Genomic DNA, 25,074 nt, shown 5'->3' on the forward strand with positions numbered 1-25,074 from the left:
CCATTTAGGAGGTGTATGTAGTGCAGGTGCAGATACATGTGATGACTGTGACTCCTTACACCAGGAGAGGTGAGAGGGGTGAGGACCGTGTACAATAAGGGCAGTCACATAACTGTCACTCAGACATGGACACTTGTGCTGATACCCTATTCAGTTTTCGGAGTTTGCTGAATACTGGGGGAAGAGGGGGGATCCTATTGGACCCCTATTGATGAATGGCCCGGTAACTAAAATATGTGGAAACTAGCGATTCCGCATTGTTACCGGCCCACTTATCGTTTGATGAATAGGCCCTTCAGAATGGACTATCCAGTTGTTAGCATTGAAAACATTAGCGCCTCAGGTATATTATATGAAGTCTATCCCATTACATGTTATCTCCATGCCAGCTGCCACAGAAAAGACGACACCTAAACATGAAAATCTGTACTTTATGTTCTTTCTTTTTAATATTCTGGTTAATGCGACTTTCTCTTTTACCAATAAGATATCTGCACTTGTGCATCTCACTGCATTACCCTATTTGTATATAATATAATGTTGCTAATAATAGTGTAATGCTTTTTCTGCATTGCATAGACACCCAATGCTTATATACAGTACATGTACATCAGGTGTAGCTACTGGTCCTGCATCCCAAAAAGTGATTCTACGAATGGATATATACATTTTCTTGCTAGCAAGTTTTATGTATGAGAAAAAAATTGTGTCCACTTGTAAATAAGCCCCTTAGTGCATAAACACCATGTGGCCTAAACTACAGACAATCCATTTTTGATGAATCTCAGGTAATATAACTGTTATTGTATTTTATGTATGCTGGGTGGTCAACAAAATTAGACTTTTTAATTTTAATAGTCCACATTAGAACATATCTCACCTGTTTGACTTTTCTCATGTCTAACAAGATGTGATTTATCTATACAACATTAATTTCTGTACAGAACATTTCTCACCTTTGGAAAATTTAGAATATTGTTACAAACATTTCAGATTTATAAGTTCATGAACATTACTTTTTCCTTGTGACTTTTCTTATGTGTAACAAGATGTGTTTTGTTTCTACAACATTTCCCACACTCAGAGCAGGGAAATGGTTTCTCACCTGTGTGATGTCTCTGATGCATAACAAGATGAGATTTCTGTGTAAAACATTTCTCACACTCTGAGCATGGAAATGGCTTCTCACCGGTGTGACTTCTCTCATGTCTAACAAGCTTTGATTTCTCTGTAAAACATTTCCCACACTCAGAACATGGAAATGGTCTCTCACCTGTGTGACTTTTCTGATGTCTAATAAGCTGTGATTTGCAAGTAAAACATTTCTCACACTCTGAGCATGGAAATGGTTTCTCACCTGTGTGACCTCTCTGATGCGTAACAAGATCTGCTTTCTGTGTAAACCATTTTCCACACTCAGAACATGGAAATGGTCTCTCATCTGTGTGACTTTTCTGATGTATAAGAAGCTGTGATTTCCAAGTAAAACATTTCTCACACTCTGAGCATGGAAATGGCTTCTCACCTGTGTGACTTCTCTCATGTATAACAAGCTGTGATTTGTATGTAAAACATTTCCCACACTCAGAACATGGAAATGGTCTCTCACCTGTGTGACTTTTATGATGTCTAACAAGCAGTGATTTGATAGTATAACATTTCCCACACTCTGAGCATGGAAAATAGTTTCTCACCTGTGTGAGTTATCTGATGTTTAACGAGGTGTGATTCATGTATAAAACATTTCCCACACTCAGAACATGGAAATGGCTTCTCACCTGAGTGACTTCTCTCATGTCTAACAAGAGTTGATTTCTCTGTAAAACATTTCCCACACTCAGAACATGGAAATGGTTTCTCACCTGTATGACTTTTTTGATGTCTAACAAGCTGTGATTTGCAAGTAAAACATTTCTCACACTCTGAGCATGGAAATGGTTTCTCACCTGTGTGACTTCTCTGATGTGTAACAAGAGATGATTTCCAAGTAAAACATTTCCCACACTCAGAGCATGGAAATGATTTCTCAACTATGTGACCTCTCTGATGCGTAACAAGATCTGCTTTCTGTGTAAACCATTTTCCACACTCAGAACTTGGAAATGGTCTCTCACTTGTGTGACTTTTCTGATGTGTAAGAAGCTGTGATTTCCAAGTAAAACATTTCTCACACTCTGAGCATGGAAATGGTTTCTCACCTGTGTGACTTCTCTGATGTGAAAGAAGAGCTGATTTCTCTGAAAAACATTTCCCACACTCAGAACATGGAAATGGCCTTTCACCTGTGTGACTTCTCTTATGTCTAACAAGAATTGATTTCTCTGTAAAACATTTCCCACACTCAGAACATGGAAATGGTCTCTCACCTGTGTGACTTCTCTGATGTCTAACAAGCATTGATTTGCAAGTAAAACATTTCTCACACTCTGAGCATGGAAATTGTTTCTCATCTTTGTGACTTCTCGCATGTCTAACAAGCAGTGATTTGTGTGCAAAATATTTCCCACACTCAGAACATGGAAATGGTTTCTCACCTGTGTGAGTTCTCTCATGTTTAACAAGAGCTGATTTGCATGTATAACATTTCCCACACTCAGAACAAGGAAATGGCCTCTCACCTGTGTGACTTCTCTGATGTACAACAAGCTGTGATTTGTGTTTAAAATATTTGTCATTTATAGAACAGTGGGATATTTTATCTGCTCTCAATGCTGTACTATAATTTCCAATATCAGAGTTATCAGGAGAACAGTCCTTATGAGTAGAGGGATTAGATGACACATCTGCACGGTGATGTGCTGGGTGTATAATGGGGCTGTCACATGAAGAATCTCGTGCGATGTCACTGCCTTCTATTTCACAATTTGGAGATAGCATGGGAGATTCCTCTGAGACATTCCTGCTGTTACATCCATGTGCTGGAAATAAAATACATGGTAATATGAATTTCTTCTATGACAAGTTTATATTTTTAAATAAAATCTATGATTAAAAGTTCTAGAATTACCAACAAATAGATAAACTGAAGATGTTTGAAAGTACAGTCACAAACCGCCCAGCTTTGGTATATTTGTAGATGGCTCCCACCTCCCGGTCTGCTGGATTCTCATGCTGTATCAGCCTCTTCTAGGTACAAATCACATGGAGTGGCTATAGTCTTTCATCATGATTACGCTATAGGATACTGCATTGGGGAATGTTTATCAGCCTCTTATAGGCACAAATCACATGGAGCAGGTATAGTCTTTCATCATGATTTACACTATATGATTCTGGATTGGGGAATATTTATCAGCCTCTTATAGGCACAAATCACATGGAGTGGCTATAGTCTTTCATCATGATTACGCTATAGGATACTGCATTGGGGAATGTTTATCAGCCTCTTATAGGCACAAATCACATGGAGCCGCTAGTCTTTCATCATGATTTACGCTATATGATTCTGGATTGGGGAATGTTATCAGCCTCTTATAGGTACAAATTGCAGTTAGTCTTTCATCATGATTACGCTATATGATACTGGATTGGGTTTCTGATCCCATGGGCCATTGTGTGGTTGTGGAGATGGAAAGTAGTAAATGTACTTTGGTGAACATATGCTCCTAATATTTCTCCTAGTGATTTTATTTTCTAAATTGTCCCAATTTTTAGCTCTCCGAACATTACATACTCTAATACTAGCTGGCGATTTTAATACAGTGGACGAACCTAATATTGACAAGTCCTCTCCTGCTTCACGCCTAAAAGCTCCCTCGTGGTACCATATTTATGGTCTTATAACTATTTTTCAATTAAGTGATCTGTGGGGGTTACTCAACTTGACAGATAGATCATTTACCCCCTTTCCAGAGCTCATCACTCCCTGACTTGCAGAGATTACTTTTTAGTGGCCACTCGGATTCTCAGGTGCGATCGGTGGGTATTGGTGACATTATAGTTTCTGATCATGCCTCGATTAGGCTTAGCTTATGGCATGCTTCTTTCATGACGACTGACCGCCTTTGGCATTTCCCAGATTATCTGTCAAAGTCTGAGGGCTGTTAGAAATTTTTGGCGGTTTCCTGGGCATTAATTTAGATGACAACCTGAAGCATTAGGGTAACGGTCTTTTCCTTGGAGACATCGGAGGGGGTCATGAGGGATCATGTTTTTAATTATGTGTCTAAGCTGAGAATAGAATACTCTGAACAGTAAATTTCCCTGAGATCTGATGGAGCTTTGGAGTTTCATTGCTGTATTATCAGATTCCACTCTGGGATCCTATACAGTGTAAATGGCTTCTAGAGAGGTGCCTTACAGCGCAGGCACAGACATGTATTGATTACACTAAGGTGGAGGAACAAATGTGGGAAATTGCTGTCAATGATGTTTAGACCGTAGAGGAAAGGCTCCTTTATTACAGCTATCAGGGATCCTGCTACAGGCGAAACCCATGTCCAAACCTTTTCCCATTTCCATGAATTCTATACTGAACTTTATCAATCTACATCGATGGACAGGCCTCTGCCATATAGAATTCGAACAGAGGAAAATATGCCTACACTCAGACTCAAAGAGATGCTCTATCAGCCGACATTACTGAGTCGGAACTGGCAGTTACTGCCCGTCTACAACCACATAAATCTCCAGGATGTGTCGGTTTACCGGGGTATATTTTAAACTTTTACAACCACACTTGACGCCAACATTGTTATAACCTTACTACAGAATTCTCCAATACAATCCACCTTACTCATCCTTCACGATTGCCTACGCGATACTTATTCCTAAACCTGACAAAGATCCCCTTCTAGTTGACTTCTATCAACCCATATCTCTCCTCAATATGGACGTCAAACATCTCTCCAAAATAACAGCTAATAGACTGCGCACTATACTAACAGACTTGTTGTCTTCACACCAAATGGGTCTCGTTCATGGCTGACATTTTGTGACAGCTGTACATACAGCTTGTCAGGGTTCGGCCTAGGATCGGCCATTACCGCAGCAACAGCTTCGCTTGACTTCTCGTGCGGTCAGACGTCAAGTGCGGTGGGGGGTGACGATCTGGGGATTTTGCCTTCGGTGCCTTTGGACTTCCATGTGCGTATCAGTGTCAGGGTTTCTGAGGTTGCAGTCATGGACGCTGACATGATGCTCCTTCTCACTTGACTGTTCCTTCAACCAATGGTAGCATTGTTTTGGTCAACAGACGCTGTCCTCCTATGAGCTGCTACCTTAGGGTATATAACTGGGCTCTGGACATAAGGAAGTTGTTTATGCTTGTCATTCCATTCCAGGTTCCCATACTTGCTCTCAAATTATTCCTAACATATCGATTATATTCTCCAGTGTGTCTGGATTCTCATGCTGTGTACTCAGGGCCTGATTCAGACTTGGGAATAGAGAGAGATCTCTCTCAACTGATCATCTTGGTGAAACCATGCTGCACTGCAGGTGAGGCAGATTTAAAATGTGCAGAGAGATTTAGATTTGGGAGGAGTGTTTCCAAACTGACATCTAAACTGTAGTGTAATAATAAAGCAGTGCAGTATCTGTGGGCTACATGCAAAATCAGCCAGTATTTACCCAACATGTAAAAAAAATGTATGTATTTACACCCCTTGCACTGCAATATGGTTTGTTCAGGTTCACAGTTGAGAGAGATATCTCACTATTCCCAACTCTGAATCAGGCCCTCAGTACGCATTACTGTGTAGAAATACTGAACCACTCTCCGGTGTGTGTGGATTCTCATGCTGTGTACTCAGTACACATTACTGTACAAATACTGAACCACTCTCCGGTGTGTCTGTTTTCTCATGCTGTGTACTCAGTACGCATTACTGTACAAATACTGAACCACTCTCCAGTGTCTGGATTCTCATTCTGTGTACTCAGTACACATTACTGTACAAATACTGAACCACTCTCCGGTGTGTCTGTATTCTCAGTACGCACTACTGTACAAATACTGAACCACTCTCCGGTTTGTCTGGAATCTCATGCTGTGTACTCAGTAAACATTACTGTGTACAAATACTGAACCACTCTCCAGTGTCTGGATTCTCATTCTGTGTACTCAGTAAATATTACTGTACAAATACTGAACCACTCTCTAGTGTGTCTGGATTCTCATGCTGTGTACTCAGTACACATTACTGTACAAATACTGAACCACTCTCCGGTGTATCTGGATTCTCATGCTGTGTACTCAGTATGCATTACTGTACAAATACAGAACCACTCTCCTGTGTGGATTCTCATGCTGTGTACTCAGTACGCATTACTGTACAAATACTGAACCACTCTCCGGTGTGTCTGGATTCTCATGCTGTGTAATCAGTACGCATTACTGTGTACAAATACTGAACCACTCTCCGGTGTGTCTGTATTCTCATGCTGTGTACTCAGTACACACTACTGTACAAATACTGAACCACTCTCCTGTGTGTCTGGATTCTCATGCTGTGTACTCAGTACGCATTACTGTACAAACACTGAACCACTCTCCGGTGTGTCTGGATTCTCATGCTGTGTACTCAGTATGCATTACTGTACAAATACTGAACCACTCTCCGGTGTGTCTGGATTCTCATGCTGTGTACTCAGTACACATTACTGTACAAATGCTGAACCACTCTCCGGTGTGTCTGTATTCTCATGCTGTGTACTCAGTATGCATTACTGTGTACAAATACTGAGCCATTCTCCGGTGTGTCTGTATTCTCATGCTGTGTACTCAGTAAATATTACTGTACAAATACTGAACCACTCTCCGGTGTGTCTGTATTCTCATGCTGTGTACTCAGTACACATTACTGTACAAATACTGAGCCACTCTCCGGTGTGTCGGGAATTTCATGCTGTGTACTCAGTACGCATTACTGTACAAATACTGAACCACTCTCCGGTGTGTCTGGATTCTCATGCTGTGTACTCAGTACGCATTACTGTACAAATACTGAGCCACTCTCCGATGTGTCTGGATTCTCATGCTGTGTACTCAGTATGCATTACTGTACAAATACTGAACCACTCTCCTGTGTGTCTGGATTCTCATGCTGTGTACTCAGTACACATTACTGTACAAATACTGAACCACTCTCCGGTGTGTCTGTATTCTCATGCTGTGTACTCAGTACGCATTACTGTACAAATACTGAGCCACTCTCCGGTGTGTCTGGATTCTCATGCTGTGTACTCAGTACGCATTACTGTACAAACACTGAGCCACTCTCCGGTGTGTCTGGATTCTCATGCTGTGTACTCAGTATGCAATTACTGTGTACAAATACTGAGCCACTCTCCGGTGTGTCTGGATTCTCATGCTGTGTACTCATTACACATTACTGTATAAATACTGAGCCACTCTCCGGTGTGTCTGTATTCTCATGCTGTGTACTCAGTACACATTACTGTATAAATACTGAGCCACTCTCCGGTGTGTCTGGATTCTCATGCTGTGTACTCACTACACATTACTGTACAAATACTGAACCACTCTCCATTGTGTCTTGATTCTCATGCTGTGTACTCCGTAAACATTACTGTACAAATACTGAGCCACTCTCCGGTGTGTCTGTATTCTCATTCTGTGTACTCAATACGCATTACTGTACAAATACTGAACCACTCTCCGGTGTGTCTGGATTCTCATGCTGTGTACTCAGTACACATTACTGTACAAATGCTGAACCACTCTCCGGTGTGTCTGGATTCTCATGCTGTGTACTCAGTACACATTACTGTACAAATACTGAGCCACTCTCCGGTGTGTCTGGATTCTCATGCTGTGTACTCAGTACACATTACTGTACAAATACTGAGCCACTCTCCGGTGTGTCTGCATTCTCATGCTGTGTACTCAGTACACATTACTGTACAAATACTGAACCACTCTCCGGTGTGTCTGGATTCTCATGCTGTGTACTCAGTACGCATTACTGTACAAACACTGAGCCACTCTCCGGTGTGTCTGGATTCTCATGCTGTGTACTCAGTACACATTACTGTATAAATACTGAGCCACTCTCCGGTGTGTCTGGATTCTCATGCTGTGTACTCAGTACACATTACTGTATAAATACTGAGCCACTCTCCGGTGTGTCTGGATTCTCATGCTGTGTACTCAGTACACATTACTGTACAAATACTGAACCACTCTCCATTGTGTCTGGATTCTCATGCCGAGTACTCCGTAAACATTACTGTACAAATACTGAACCACTCTCCGGTGTGTCTGGATTCTCATGTTGTGTTCTCAGTACGCATTACTGTACAAATACTGAGCCACTCTCCGGTGTGTCTGGATTCTCATGCTGTGTACTCAGTACGCATTACTGTACAAACACTGAGCCACTCTCCGGTGTGTCTGGATTCTCATGCTGTGTACTCAGTATGCATTACTGTACAAATACTGAGCCACTCTCCGGTGTGTCTGGATTCTCATGCTGTGTACTCAGTACACATTACTGTATAAATACTGAACCACTCTCCGGTGTGTCTGGATTCTCATGCTGTGTACTCAGTACACATTACTGTATAAATACTGAGCCACTCTCCGGTGTGTCTGGATTCTCATGCTGTGTACTCAGTACACATTACTGTACAAATACTGAACCACTCTCCATTGTGTCTGGATTCTCATGCTGTGTACTCCGTAAACATTACTGTACAAATACTGAGCCACTCTCCGGTGTGTCTGTATTCTCATTCTGTGTACTCAATACGCATTACTGTACAAATACTGAACCACTCTCCGGTGTGTCTGGATTCTCATGCTGTGTACTCAGTACGCATTACTGTACAAATACTGAACCACTCTCCGGTGTGTCTGTATTCTCATGCTGTGTACTCATGCTGTGTACTCAGTAAATATTACTGTACAAACACTGAATCACTCTCCTTGTGTGTCTGTATTCTCATGCTGTGTACTCAGTAAATATTACTGTACAAATACTGAACCACTCTCCGGTGTGTCTGGATTCTCATGCTGTGTACTCAGTACACATTACTGTACAAACACTGAACCACTCTACGGTGTGTCTGGATTCTCATGCTGGGTACTCAGTACGCACTACTGTACAAATACTGAACCACTCTCCGGTGTGTCTGGATTCTCATGCTGTGTACTCAGTACACAATACTGTACAAATACTGAGCCACTCTCCGGTGTGTCTGGATTCTCATGCTGTGTACTCAGTACGCATTACTGTACAAACACTGAACCACTCTCCGGTGTGTCTGGATTCTCATGCTGTGTACTCAGTACGCATTACTGTACAAATACTGAACCACTCTCCGGTGTGTCTGGATTCTCATGCTGTGTACTCAGTACGCATTACTGTACAAATACTGAACCACTCTCCGGTGTGTCTGGATTCTCATGCTGTGTACTCAGTACGCATTACTGTACAAATACTGAACCACTCTCCGGTGTGTCTGGATTCTCATGCTGTGTACTCAGTACGCATTACTGTACAAATACTGAGCCACTCTCCGGTGTGTCTGGATTCTCATGCTGTGTACTCAGTACGCATTACTGTACAAATACTGAGCCACTCTCCGGTGTGTCTGGATTCTCATGCTGTGTACTCAGTAAGCATTACTGTATAAATACTGAACCACTCTCCGGTGTGTCTGTATTCTCATGCTGTGTACTCAGTATGCATTACTGTACAAACACTGAACCACTCTCCGGTGTGTCTGGATTCTCATGCTGTGTACTCAGTATGCATTACTGTACAAACACTGAACCACTCTCTGGTGTGTCTGGATTCTCATGCTGTGTACTCAGTACACATTACTGTACAAATACTGAACCACTCTCCGGTGTGTCTGGATTCTCATGCTGTGTACTCAGTACGCATTAATGTACAAATACTGAGCCATTCTCCGGTGTGTCTGGATTCTCATGCTGTGTACTCAGTACACATTACTGTACAAATACTGAACCACTCTCCGGTGTGTCTGGATTCTCATGCTGTGTACTCAGTAAATATTACTGTACAAATACTGAACCACTCTCCGGTGTGTCTGGATTCTCATGCTGTGTACTCAGTAAATATTACTGTACAAATACTGAACCACTCTCCGGTGTGTCTGGATTCTCATGCTGTTTACTCAGTACGCATTACTGTACAAACACTGAACCAGTCTCCGGTGTGTCTGGATTCTCATGCTGTGTACTCAGTAAATATTACTGTACAAACACTGAACCAGTCTCCGGTGTGTCTGGATTCTCATGCTGTGTACTCATTAAATATTACTGTACAAATACTGAACCACTCTCCGGTGTGTCTGGATTCTCATGCTGTGTACTCAGTACGCAGTACTGTACAAATACTGAGCCACTCTCCGGTGTGTCTGGATTCTCATGCGGTGTACTCAGTACGCATTACTGTACAAATACTGAACCACTCTATGCTGTGTACTCAGTACGCATTACTGTACAAATACTGAACCACTCTCCGGTGTGTCTGGATTCTCATGCTGTGTACTCAGTACACATTACTGTACAAATACTGAGCCACTCTCTGGTGTGTCTGGATTCTCATGCTGTGTACTCAGTATTCACTACTGTACAAATACTGAGCCACTCTCCGGTGTGTCTGTATTCTCATGTTGTGTACTCAGTACACATTATTGTACAAACACTGAGCCACTCTCCGGTGTGTCTGGATTCTCATGCTGTGTACTCAGTATGAATTACTGTGTACAAATACTGAGCCACTCTCCGGTGTGTCTGGATTCGTACACTGTGTATGCAGTGCATCCTCATTCTACACCAGTGTCAGCAGTACAACCTATTCTCCATTGTCAACAACACATTCTCTCTCTCAGTGGATCTTCTCTCCAACTTCTCAAAGTATCACTCCAGGAATTAACACCCTTGTACCCACTCTATACTCAGTATGGAGATTATTCTACCTGTGGGACATAGTGGTGTATCTTTCTCCACTCCCACTCGCAGCAGTTTCCTGACCAGGGGACTGCGACCTGCTTGCCTGGTGCAACTGAAACCCATATACCGCATGGAGGGGTCACTGTTGAATACCTCCCAGCAGGTTAGATTCCGTAACCTTGATCTGGTCTCGTTAACATCCGCTGTTTGTGGATGAGAACATATATCCAGGCCCCTCACCTCCGATTCCTACCCGGGACCACAGAGCTTTCAGCCCCTTAGTAGGGAATTCAGGTAAGCCAGTTATTGCAGCAGTGATAACTGCTGAAAGGAGAGGTGTTGGGGGGAAGCTACTGTAGACAACACAAAGTTTGTCATTGTGCCACTTGGCCCCAACTATTTACGGGTTTAGAGAGACCTGAATCTGACCCCTCTATCTATCTAATGTGTTATTTTTACTCACAGCTCATCACTTCTTTGTTGGTTAAGGGACCCTATACTAATGCACAGAGATACACGTCAGGGGTGCCCTTTATTGCCCCTCTTCTTTAATCTTTCAATAGACCAACTTTTCTGCAGTTAACAATCTTGGTTTCCATTCAAAGTTATCTCTGTGGACAATGCTGAAATCAAACCGTCAGATTTTGCCTACAACGTCTTACTGTATATTACCAATCCTAAAGAATCTCAGGATTATGCTGAATAAATTGCAGGAGTTCGGTGATGTTTCAGACTTTGCAGCCAACATGACTACATCCACGGGCCCTTTCCTGCACCCTATATAAAGAAATCATGTTGGAGCAACCTTCTCCGATTTGGAAGAAGAACCCAATCACCTAACTGGGTAATCATCTACCTACGCGCCCCCTGGGGGTTATATCGACTTCCCAAAATGAGCTCTGGCATTTCAGGGAATCTTCTTTCATCTTACCTGGGTAGGGTTAGTTTGGTCAGAATTGTGACATCTCCTCGGTTTATGGATTTTTTTACAGTCCCTGCCGCTTCTGCTCACTTCCGTTTAGGAAACTCGTTTGGCAAATCAACAATCTAAATCTAATGGAGGCATCAACTTTCCACACCTGCCACATTACAACCATGCTGCCATACTGAGGTATTTATGGGACTGGCTTCATGGTCATCATTCCTACACAAATACATCCCTTGAGTGGTATTTCCTGACTGACTGTCGTTTTCTTCATTACCTCTATCAACATGATCCTGAAATTCCACAGCAGATACATGAGAATCCCTTATCGCAGTCCACACGTAATTGTGGTACATAATGTGGCATAGTCACAGATCTGGGTTTGTGCCATTCTTGGGTAATCCCGAGTGTCGGTGTGGTGCACAGGATTTCCCATTTACCAGATTGAGGTCACCCCATCCTGAGACAATCGGCTGCTTGGCATATAAACAAAGCGACCACTGACATTAGCACAGACAATACAGAAGCTTCCTACTTTACATCACTTCCCCCCCTTGCACTCTTCCAAGCACAGCATTACGTCAGTGCCTCATTTGTGTGGTCCTCAGACCAAGATTAGCAGAACGCGTTGGGCCGTTGGCATCTATCCTCTCCGATCCCCATCATGCTATATATGTAGATCACTCCTACATGAGAACGGTTATGGATCAATGATCAGACTCAATCTGGTAGGAATCTCTGGCTACAAAGTCATCCCATTTCTTTCCTACAACACTCTAGTCAGTGCTCCCAATATATCGCGTAAGGAACTATCCGCGGCTCAGTATCAGGAAACGTTTCCCAACATCTGTCACGAAGCCTACTTTACACCCCATAGACACGTTATTAGCTGGTATGTCATCCTCTCATTCCTCTTATCGCGTAAGGAACTATCCAATGCTCAGTATCAGGAAACGTTTCCCAACATCTGTCACAAAGCCTTTTTTACACCCCATAGACATGTTATTAGCTGGTATGTCATCTTCCCATTCCTCTTCTCGCCCTAAGACCCCACCAGCCAATCGCCTTCATTCCTTTGGAGCTTACCCTTCCTTTGCTGCTTTTGGCAACAGATTAGGAAAGTTGCTTTGGAAAACCGAGTCAACTATTTACCACTAACCAGTGATATGGGCGATCTTCTGCATTTTACCTAGTTGTCAGAGAGAAACTAGAGGTTGTAAAATAACCTACTTATAATTATTAGTGCTGCCGCAGGAGAAGGCCATATTACATGTATTAGTGCTGCCGCAGGGAAGGCCATATTACATGTAATTATTAGTGCTGCCGCAGGAGAAGGCCATATTACATGTAATTATTAGTGCTGCCGCAGGGAAGGCCGTATTACATGTAATTATTAGTGCTGCCGCAGGGAAGGCCATATTACATGTAATTATTAGTGCTGCCGCAGGAGAAGGCCGTATTATATGTAATTATTAGTGCTGCCGCAGGGAAGGCCGTATTACATGTAATTATTAGTGCTTCCGCAGGGAAGGCCGTATTACATGCAATTATTAGTGCTGCCGCAGGGACGGCCGTATTACATGTAATTATTAGTGCTGCAGCAGGGAAGGCCGTATTACATGTAATTATTAGTGCTTCCGCAGGGAAGGCCATATAACATGTAATTATTAGTGCTGCCGCAGGGACGGCCGTATTACATGTAATTATTAGTGCTGCCGCAGGGAAGGCCGTATTACATGTAATTATTAGTGCTGCCGCAGGGAAGGCCGTATTACATGTAATTATTAGTGCTGCCGCAGGGAAGGCCATATTACATGTAATTATTAGTGCTGCCGCAGGGAAGGCCGTATTACATGTAATTATTAGTGCTGCCGCAGGGAAGGCCGTATTACATGTAATTATTAGTGCTGCCGCAGGGAAGGCCGTATAACATGTAATTATTAGTGCTGCCGCAGGGAAGGCCGTATTACATGTAATTATTAGTGCTGCCGCAGGGACGGCCGTATTACATGTAATTATTAGTGCTGCCGCAGGGAAGGCCGTATTACATGTAATTATTAGTGCTTCCGCAGGGAAGGCCGTATAACATGTAATTATTAGTGCTGCCGCAGGGAAGGCCATATAACATGTAATTATTAGTGCTGCCGCAGGGAAGGCCATATTGCAGAGTTTAATTAACGCAGACCATCCGACCCCAACTGTATTTTTAGAGAAACTTCCACATGGTTATCATGGACTGCCTTGGGAGCACATTAGATAAGGAAGAGCGGTCCTCTGATACGAGGGAGAGTTACGCACATACGTTTCCCATAGACTATAGACTCAGAGTATGTGACTCGCTCTAACATACCCTATGGGACGGTTACTGCCAATTAGATCACATTTTCCCATTCTCCTGGATTGTGAAAGCAATATGGTCTCCTCGGTTCCCTTTGTTTCATTTCTAGCTTATAGTTCATAGTGTTCACTCTAGCTCCGGCGGCAGCTGCGCCCAAAAAGGGGGCATGGCCAATGAAAAGGGGGCGTGTCTATAAGACGCGTCCCCTTTTCGTTACACTTGGGGGCGTGCCCGCACTTACGGACACGCCAGGCAGCCTCCAAGCGCTTCCAAGACGGAGAATAGATGCCAGGTGCATGCGTCTGGCGTCTATTCTCCGGCGGTAACCAGGTCACCACACATTTCCCCACCCGCGGGACAATGTGACCCGCGGGTGAAGACGGCACCCGCAGGCTGTGAGGGCAGGGCGCTTTTTGCCCTCCAGAAGGAAAGCAGGGCACCGCGCCCCGCTAAAACAGCCTAGCGGGAATGTTAGTTCACTCGCATGACTGTCTTCCCTTATAGAAGTTACTGTCTACACTCTTCTTTTTTATCTGCTTCTATTTGGGTTTGTATACAGCAGATTTATCTATACTGTATGTCCGTTATCTCTCATTGTTTACATTCATATACTGACTGTTAGTCACTTCTTATTACTATTATCTGCTCACTGTTTCAATGTTTTACTGTTGAGTGTATGGCTGTGATTCACACCAACTCTTTGTGTAAATGTTATTTTACCTAACACACAATGTTTGAGAAAGTGTGAGGAGGAGACTGATCAGACCTTTGGGCTGGTAACACACAGTGACATGATGTGAGGGGGAGAGCAGGAGTATAATAGGGTCTGATGGCTCCTGATGTATATGATACACCAGAGAGTGAGGGAGGAGACTGGTCAGATCTCTGGGCTGGTAACACACAGTGACATGATGTGAGGGGGAGAGCAGGAGTATAATAGGGGCTGATGGCTCCTGATGTATGAGATACACCAGAGAGTGTGGGGAGGAGACTGGTCAGATCTCTGGGCTGGTAACACACAGTGACATGATGTGAGGAGGAGAGCAGGAGTATAATAGGGAATGATGGCTCCTGATGTATGAGATACACCAGAGAGTGTGGGGAGGAGACTGGTCAGATCTCTGGGCTGGTAACACACAGTTACATGATGTGAGGGGGGAGAGCAGGAGTATAATAGGGGCTGATGGCTCCTGATGTATGAGATACACCAGAGAGTGTGGGGAGGAGACTGGTCAGATCTCTGGGCTGGTAACACACAGTGACATGATGTGAGGGGGAGAGCAGGAGTATAATAGGGGCTGATGGCTCCTGATGTATGAGATACACCAGAGAGTGTGGGAAGGAGACTGGTCAGATCTCTGGGCTGGTAACACACATTGACATGATGTGAGGGAGAGAGGAGGAGTAGAATAGGGGCTGATGGCTCCTGATGTATGAGATACACCAGAGAGTGTGGGGAGGAGACTGGTCAGATCTCTGGGCTGGTAACACACAGTGACATGATGTGAGGGGAGAGCAGGAGTATAATAGGGGCTGATGGCTCCTGATGTATGAGATACACCAGAGAGTGTGGGGAGGAGACTGGTCAGATCTCTGGGCTGGTAACACACAGTGACATGATGTGAGGAGGAGAGCAGGAGTATAATAGGGGCTGATGGCTCCTGATGTATGAGATACACCAGAGAGTGTGGGGAGGAGACTGGTCAGATCTCTGGGCTGGTAACACACAGTGACATGATGTGAGGGGGAGAGCAGGAGTATAATAGGGGCTGATGGCTCCTGATGTATGAGATACACCAGAGAGTGTGGGAAGGAGACTGGTCAGATCTCTGGGCTGGTAACACACAGTGACATGATGTGAGGAGGAGAGCAGGAGTATAATAGGGGCTGATGGCTCCTGATGTATGAGATACACCAGAGAGTATGGGGAGGAGACTGGTCAGATCTCTGGGCTGGTAACACAGAGTGACATGATGTGAGGGGGAGAGCAGGAGTATAATAGGGGCTGATGGCTCCTGACTCCGCCACTGGGCAAACACATTTCCCTTTTTACTTTGTACTGTTGTAGTGACTTACTCAGAAAAGAGTCATATATTCTTCTTGCTAAGTGTTTATTACTCACCTGTGCTAATATCTGTAGGGATTTCCTCCACCTTACACTGCTGATCATCCTTCATATACGTGTCTTCTCCCTCTATATCTGCTGCCTTCATATCAGTCACATACGTCTCTTGTTCTCCGTCTGTATCTTCTACCTTTATATCAGTCACATACATCTCTTCTTCTCCCACTATATCTTCTACCTTTATATTAGCCAGACTTTCACCCTTAGTAACACACAAAACAATAAAATAACAGTTTAAAAATGTTCGATTTCATTAAATCACATTAATTAGAATAATTCTGGTTAAAAAGACACACACAGCTTCCTATAGATCATATAAGGACACTGTGGTATATTGGTGAGACTCAACTACCTGATGCTCCTGTGGGATCCTGTGATTCTCCTCTATACAATCCTTTGAATAAAGAGGATGGGGACATCTCTCTGGGGTATTTCTGTTACTGGGTCCATCTGTAGGAGACACATAGTGACTGAGTACATTGTATATATGTGATTATCAGGTGATGTGTGTATATAGGGGGCCCCCATACCTGCTCTCCCCGGTACAATAAATGACAGTCTCCTCTTACCCAGTGATGTGAGGGGCCGGTGATTCTCCATCATCACGTCCTTGCACAGACCCCTATGTTCCTCTATATACTCCCCCTCCTGCATGGAGACATAGACAGTGACATCCTGACACCTTATAGGAACCTCACACATACAATGATACAGTCATCATGCAAAAACATATCCCCTAGTGGCTCTGTCATGCCCCATTCCCAGCAGTCACCTCTCCAGTCATGACCCTGTATTATTACTCTAGATATAAGTGATGTCACTGTGACACTCCCAGATCCCCTCACCTCCCCAGTCATGTCCCTGTATTATTACTCTAGATATAAGTGATGTCACTGTGACACTCCCAGATCCCCTCACCTCCCCAGTCATGTCCCTGTATTATTACTATAGATATAAGTGATGTCACTGTGACACTCCCAGATCCCCTCACCTCCCCAGTCATGTCCCTGTATTATTACTATAGATATAAGTGATATCACTGTGACTCTCCCAGATCCCCTCACCTCCCCAGTCATGCCCCTGTATTATTACTATAGATATTTTAAAAGAAACAAACAATCTACAGACAGAACAAAAAATGGAATCAAAGTAAAACAGCACAAAAATCATAATACAAAAGCTGGACAAAGCTAAACACACTCCAGTTCGACATGGATAGCATAAACAAAATCACACAATTAAATTGCTCTGGAAATAAAGGCAAAATAATTATAAAACATACAAATATAAATGGTATCGACTACTGGTATAACAAAATACGAAAAATTGCACTTAGGACTGAAAACATGGAATGAAAACATTTTAGGAAAATTAACTGAACAAACTAATTACATTAAGGAGCTGACAAATTAACGGTTCCTTTCCCCTGTCTGGAAAGACACCATCTATCTCATTTCAGCATAGAGTTACAACTTTTAATTAATATCTTTCGTGATTGGCAACATCAGACCAGAGCTCTCCTTTTAAAAAATATCAAGGGGATCTGCTGCAAACCAGGTTCTAGCTACAAATGACCTTCACCAGGATAGTAAGACAAAGTGTATCGGTATAGCATTAGGGAGTGTGTTTCCTCTAAGTCAAGGCTGAACAGACATAACCTAGGGTCTAACGAAGTGAGAGAGGAAGCTGTTGATTTCATATTATCCCAAACCTTAGACCAAAAAGGAAATACTGCTGGACAATCCCACATCAAATGCCAAAAACCAGAATACAGTGCACCACATTTTGGGCAATTAGTCCTCAAACAGACTGCCGTAAGGAGAGTGTGGTATGATATACTCCATGTAAAACAAAAAAACCTGCTGGTACCCAACACACTGAGTAATAAACTTAAATTTGCATCCATTGTTCAATGAATCCAGATCAACTTCCCATTTCAGCTTAAGAGGATTTAACAAATCTGTCATAAAATTAGTATTAAGGTTAGCATACACAGTGGAGATTTGACCCCTTGAACCCAAACAAGTTACTAGTGATTTAATTAGGGAAGGGGATAACATTGGGGGCAAACTACCAAGTTGAGCATGGACTGCATGTCTCAATTGTAAGTTTCTATAAAAGGCCGTGCTAGGGAAACCGAACTCAGACTGAAGCTGTAAACAGGATATAAAAACACCCTCTACATATAATTGACCCAAGGAAGAGACCCCTCCCAATCTCCAAATGTTATCATATGAAAGTTTAGACAGTTCAGGATATTATTTATTAACCCATAAAGGGGAATCCTCATCGAAATTTTTCCAATCAAATAAAGTATGTGCATAACGCCATAACAAAAGGGCCTGGCGGTGTAACGGAGGAAGACCAGAGACACAGACACCAGAAAGAAGAAATTGCAAAGGATAGATAGAGGACCCCATCCACTCGGCTAGAAAACCAAGTAACGTATGGTCCCCAGCACTAGAAACCCAACTGAATAATTGGACCAATTGAGAGGCCATAGAATACAAACATAAATTAGGGAGGCCTAAACCACCCGAAGCCTTGGATGCAACAAAGTTTTAATGGCCACTCGCGTGGGTTTGTCACCCCAAATACATGAAGATAAAATACTCTCAATACTTGAAAAAAAAACTTTTGTAGGGATATAAACTGGAGAATGCGGTGATAAATAATATTTGGACTGAATTGACATTTTAAAGATTGATGCGTCCCATAATGGTAAGTGGCAATCTCTTCCACATATAAACCCTCAATTTAAAATTTAAAGTAATTGGGTCTATTGTGAGAAAGTCTGTAGATTGAGGATGAATCCAGACTCCCAAACACTTAAAACGCAGACTCCACTGAAGTGGGCAAGACGATTCATTAGTTATAGTGAGACAACCAGAAATAGGAATTATATTAGATTTGTCCCAATTAATGAGTAACCCTGAAAAACCACCAAACGTATTGACTATTCCAGCATCATAGCCAAAGAAACCTTGGCATCCTCCAAAAATAAGAGCATATCATCTGCGTATAAGGCTATGACATCGCTCAATACTCCAGCTCTAAAGCCACGAATACCAGGAGCAGTACGTAACAGACACGCCAGATGCTCAATAGCAAGCACAAATAGGGCAGGAGATAGAGGACACCCCTGGTGAGTCCCTCTAGCGAGGCATCTCAGTTTCGTAGCAAGCTAAATGCCGGAGGAGGATAATAGAGAGAGAAGAAAGTCTGGAACACCCAAGAATCACATTCTCATAAGAAAGAAACCAGAAACCGGTGACCAGAGCGAAGCCCATCTGAGGCACAGGTGCATCAGGGTGGGTGCCCTGTGGACCCTATGGACTTCGTAGAAAGAGAGATAAAGGTAAGTTCTTACCATATTCTCTCCTTTTCTACTTCAGGGTCCATAGGCTCCACAGGAAAACCTTAGGGATGTCAAAAAGCAGTTCCATTAAGGGTGGGGACGCTCCTGTGCAGAGAGGAGAATCTGCCGCCCAAAGGAAGCATCCTGAGAGGCAAAAGGTATCAGGTGCATAATACCTCAGAAAGGTCTGGACAGAAGACCACGTAGCCGCCTTACAAAGCTGAACAGCCGAGGTGTCATGGTGAGCTGCCCACAGACAGAGTAGAATGAGCAGTAACAGAGGGCAGAACAGGAAGGCCCTCAGAAGTGTAAGCCTTAGAGATCATCATGCAAATCCACCTAGCCAAAGTTTGCTTATTGGCTGGCCATCCCTTCTTGTGGAATCCATAGAGTACAAACAAGGAGTCTGACTTCCGAAGGGAACTCGTACGGTCCACATCCAATGAGGCCTCACCTGTCGAGAGGTCTGGGGAATTAAAGGCCAGCACAATAATTTCCTCATTAATGTGGAAACTACAGACCACCTTAGGAAGGAAACCAGGGCCAGTCCGAAGCACTGCCCTGTCCTGGTGAAAAAACAGAAATGGAGAACGGCAAGAGATAGCCCCCAAATCTGACACTCTTCTGGCAGAAGCAATAGCCAGAAGAAAAACAACTGTCTTAGCAGTAAGCCATTTGAGATCCACTGAGTCCAGGGGTTCAAATGGAGGGCCCGAAGGACAACAGCCAAATCCCAAGGCACCACAGGAGGGACAAAAAGGAGGCTGGATGTGAAGGACCCCCTGTAGGAAAGTGCGGATATCAGGAAGAGGAGCAATCCTTCGCTGGAACCACACTGAAAGAGCACAGAACTGCACCTTCAGTGAAGCAAGGGGGAGACCAAGGACCAAACCCGCCTGCAGGAAAGCCAAATTTCTGGATATCCTAAAAACTTGGTGGTCGTAACCTCTGGAATGACACACAGAGCCGGAAAAACCCTTGGAATTTCAGAGGGATGTCTCAACAGCCACGCCATCAAAGACAGATGACCCAGGTCCGGGCAAAGGCAAGGACCATGAGACAGCAGGTCCAGACGTTGAGGCAACAGCAACGGAGTGTCGATGGAGAGACTTGGAAGATCTGAGTATCAGTGACGTCTGGGCCACACTGGAGCCACCAAGAGGACAGTGCCTCCTTCTTGTTTGAACTTCCAAAGAACTCGAGGAAGAAGGGAGATTGGAGGGAACAGGTACGCAAACAGGAAGGTCCACTTGACTGACAGAGCATCTACCAAGAGAGCCTTGGCGTATCTTGTCCTGGACCCGTACATTGGCAGTTTGTGATTTTGTCGAGAGGCCATGAGGTCCATGTCTGGAAGGCCCCACTTATCCACTAGGGGCTGAAACACTTTTTGGTAAAGAGATCATTCCCCGGGATGCACGTTGTGACGGCTGAGGAAGTCCGCTTCCCAATTGAGAACTCCAGGGATGAACACTGCAGATATGACTGGGAGATGGCCATCCGCCCATGTCAGAATGTGTGACACCTCTGTCATTGCTGCCTGACTTCAAGTCCCTCCTTGTTGGTTTATGTAAGCCGCAGTCGTGGCGTTGTCTGACTGAACTTGCACAGGCTTTCCGTGAAGTAAGAGTATGGCTTGTTGCAGGGCTCTGAAGACCGCCCGACGTTCCAATATGTTGATTGGCAGGGCGGCCTCTTCCGCTGTACACCATCCCCGAAATGTGTGGACCAGTCACTGCACCCCAAAATTGGAGACTGGCATCCAAAAGGGGCACCCCCTGATGAGGTGGCCCATCTGCAGCCACCAAACAAGAGACAGACGCACCTCCGAAGAGAGCACCATTGTTTGCTTTATCCGATGGGGTAATCCGTCCCACCTGGAGAGGATCAATTTCTGCAGAGGCCAGGAAGGAAACAGGGAATATTTCACCATGTCGAACGTCGACACTATGGAATCGAGTAACTGCATTGCAGAGTGGATGGACACTCGGCGACTGTGGAGGCATCTGCATACTTGCATCAGCAAAGTGGAGATCTTGTCCGTAGACAGAAAGATCCGCTGCTGTTGTGAATCCAACAGAGCTCCCAGATGCAGCATCCTTTGGGATGGGATCAGGGAGGACCTCTTCCAATTGATATACCACCCGTGCATAGATATAGTCAGCTGTAGGTGGTGGTGGTGAAGTCCCTCTGGAGACCCTGCCAACAGTAAAAGCTGTAAAAACAGTAAAAAGTCGTCCATATATGGTAACAGGCGGACTCCCTGCAGCCGCAGATGGGCTGCCATCACTGCCATAACTTTGGTAAACATCAGAGGTGCAGTAGAGAGGCCAAACAGCAGAGCCCGAAACTGGAAATGTTGCAGTACAGCAAACCTGAGAAAACGCTGGTGAGATGAAGCAATCGGAATATGCAGGTATGCATCCTGAATATCCAGTGACACCATAAAATCCCCAGGTTCCATAGCCAATATAACTGAGCGTAGGGTTTCCATCCTGAACAGAGGTACCCTGAGGAATTTGTTCAGGGAGTTATAGGCCAGTGGGATCCAGTCGAATTTTGAACCAGAAAGATTGGTATAACAACCCGTTCCCCTCTGAGGCAACGGGACAGGTACAATGACTTCTGCTTGAGCAAGGATTTAAGAAATGACAGTTTGTGAAAAAAAAATAATATATAGTTTCAGACAGACAGCGCTAACATAAGTCACATACAATGCAGAAATTAACCTGCACCATGGCACTATAATCAACTACACAGACTCAGTGCCTGGTAGGCAATAGTGCTGCATACACTGACCCAAAAGGGAGAGGTATGCAGGGGGACTGGGCACATGCTGGGCAAAGAGAACTGCCACATTGCCATCCAAGAAAATGGCCACCGGAGACTTTAGAGGTGGCGTGGCCCAAGAAGGGGAGCAGCTCAGCGTAGCCAGGCCGCAGTGGAAAGGCGCGCTGAACTGAGAGGAGGAACCGGCTGTTAAGACAGGGAAGGCAGCCTGCCCTGGCCAGCGTTTAACCCCCGGGACGCTGGAGCATTTCCGCATCACTCCAGCCTGCAGTCTCTGGTCGCCTAGTGGAAGCGAAGGACTCAGTGCCTGGCTCCCCATGCTGTCATCCCCAGGGAGTCCTCAGCCCTGGCGGAACAGGACTGCGTCTCGGCAGGTCATCACCGCGGTGGGGTATGAAATCCTGGTGGCTGAAAAACTTCCAGGTGAAATACTGACGGGGAACGTAAGTTAGCAAACCCTACACTTCTCCTCCCCCACCAAACCTCCCTTTGTGGTGCCTAACCATAAAACTCCCAGAGTGGTGCCTAAACATAAGTCCCCCCGGGGGCGCCTAAACCTATCCCCCTCCCTGAACCCTAACCTAACCCTCCCGGATAATCAAAATTTAGATGTTGGGATTTTGTCAGGTGGCTTCCCGCCATGCTTTACTGTTGGCATGACACAGGACAAAGTCTTTTGGAGGATGGCCTGGTGTCAGGAAGAGCAGCAAAGAAGCCAATAATCTCCAGGAAAACATCAGGGACAGACTGATATTCTGCAATAGGTACAGTGATTGGACTGCTGGGGAATGGGGTAACGTTATTTTCTCTGATGAATCCCCTTTCAGATTGTTTGGGGCATCTGGAAAACCCATGTCTGGAGAAGAAAAGGTGAGTGCTACCATCAGTCCTGGTACGTCTATACCTCCTAAAGACTGGTCACAAAAACTTTCTATACAGATTAAGCCACTGTACAATTTATTGTATGTTCTATAGAACCTGTGACAATTATTCAACTTTGAGCGCCCTTTTCCCTTTGCTATGTGTATGTCTGTATGGTGACCCCACTAACAGGGGGGCGGGTGTGAAGGTGCAGCCATCGGATTCTCTCTATTTGTGACATTGTGTGAGCGCAGGATAAAGGTATATTATAACACACAGTGGTCGAGGTGGGGATTTCGAAGTGGGGGTATGGAGACACGCTGTGAAAACTGGGCGTGGCCATGTGTGACGAGGGGCGTTGTTACGTGTCACGATGGGGCAGCGACTACTGCAACTGATGATCGCGACGGTGATCCTAGGCAGCATCTATGGACGCAGCACTGGGATGGTAACTTAATGTAGGAGGAGCCTAGTTCCTACAGACGCCTCCTGCTGCATCTGTATTGTAGCTGTACGGGTCACATATAAATCAGGCCCTTTATGCTCAGCATATGAAATCCACCAATACAATTGTACACATATATGCTGGGTCACAGATCCGGATATATGATTATTCTCCGAGTTACCCTTTAACTGAATTGTAAGCTGAACCAGCAGAATGTTTTAGAGCAGAACTTAGTGATGCTGCTGACCTTGCCAGTGGACATTAGAGAAAGCTCTTGCTCAGAAGGTGAGGAGCTTCTCTCATTAGCTTTGCAAAAGTGGTTCCATGTGAGGGGGAGGTCCTCCAAGCAAAGTACCCTCCCCTTTCTTCATGTGCAGTGGCGTCAAGGATGTGCTTGCCACCGCGCCCGTGATCCGTCCATCATGGATACCAATGGAGGCCCCTGGGAGAGAGGTATGTTACTCGCCTGGGTCCTCAGACTCCTCATTAATATGGTTTTAGCCATCTGTAGGAGGGGGACCTTGTGTATCACATCAGGGTCGGTTCTAGACCAAGTAGAGCCCAGGGCGAAAACTGCTTTTGGTTCCCCACTTAAAAGGACAAAAAAAATAAAATATTCTATACTGTTTATGTGTGTACTAAAAATCTCACCTTACCTATATGGGGGTTTCTCGGCAATGGGGAACCTCTGAAGAAATTGATCCTCCGTGGGCAGACAGTGTCCTCAATCAGTAGTCACTGTGCACATTGAAGATCACATGGTCCGGAAAATGCCTGTGTGTAGGAATATAACCAATGTCACCATCATACAACAGAAGCTTAACCAGAAATGTGCCCCGTGTCCCATCCAGCCTCCTGCCCCCCCCCCGTGTTCCCTCCAGACCTCTGTCATTCCAGCCTCCAATACCCCCTCCAGTCCTCATTCCAGCCTTCAGCCCTGTGTCCCCTCCAGTCCCGTCATTCCAGCTTCCAGCCCCCTCTGCACCTCCAGCCCACCATCATTCCAGCCTCCTGTGACTCCTCCAGCCCCCTCTGTCCCCCTGTCATTCCAGCCTCCTCTGTCCCCTGTCATTCCAGCCTCCTCTGTCCCCTGTCATTCCAGCCTCCTCTGTCCCCTGTCATTGCAGCCTGCTGAGTAACCTGAACAACCCACCTGCTCCCCGGCCCCCTCCAGCTTACCTGCCCTCTGGCAGCGGGACACTGCTCCTCCTCCTCCTCCCGGGTCTGCTGCTCCGGCCACCACTGTATCCCGTATGTGCCCCTCCCCCTGCTCCTCCCCCTGCTCCTCCCCCTCCCCAGCACCTGACACGTGGCCACGCCCCCTTATGGGGAAAAATAAAATCT

At 44.8% G+C, this 25,074-nt stretch overlaps 1 protein-coding gene across 1 annotated transcript; it reads right to left on the bottom strand.

Moving 5' to 3' along the window:
* Positions 1-390: 390 nt before the first annotated feature.
* Positions 391-24,982, bottom strand: LOC148517293 (uncharacterized). The gene is given in 7 exon segments (XM_088478867.1): positions 391-1,676; positions 1,678-2,918; positions 16,274-16,478; positions 16,629-16,726; positions 16,846-16,924; positions 24,382-24,504; positions 24,910-24,982. Coding segments are annotated over 5 exon segments (2,259 nt in total). The 5' UTR covers positions 16,880-16,924; positions 24,382-24,504; positions 24,910-24,982; the 3' UTR covers positions 391-995.
* Between the last annotated feature and the right edge of the window lie 92 nt (positions 24,983-25,074).

This window comes from Taudactylus pleione, unplaced genomic scaffold (assembly GCF_031769625.1).
Source record: "Taudactylus pleione unplaced genomic scaffold, aTauple2 ptg000224l, whole genome shotgun sequence".
NCBI lineage: Eukaryota > Metazoa > Chordata > Amphibia > Anura > Myobatrachidae > Taudactylus > Taudactylus pleione.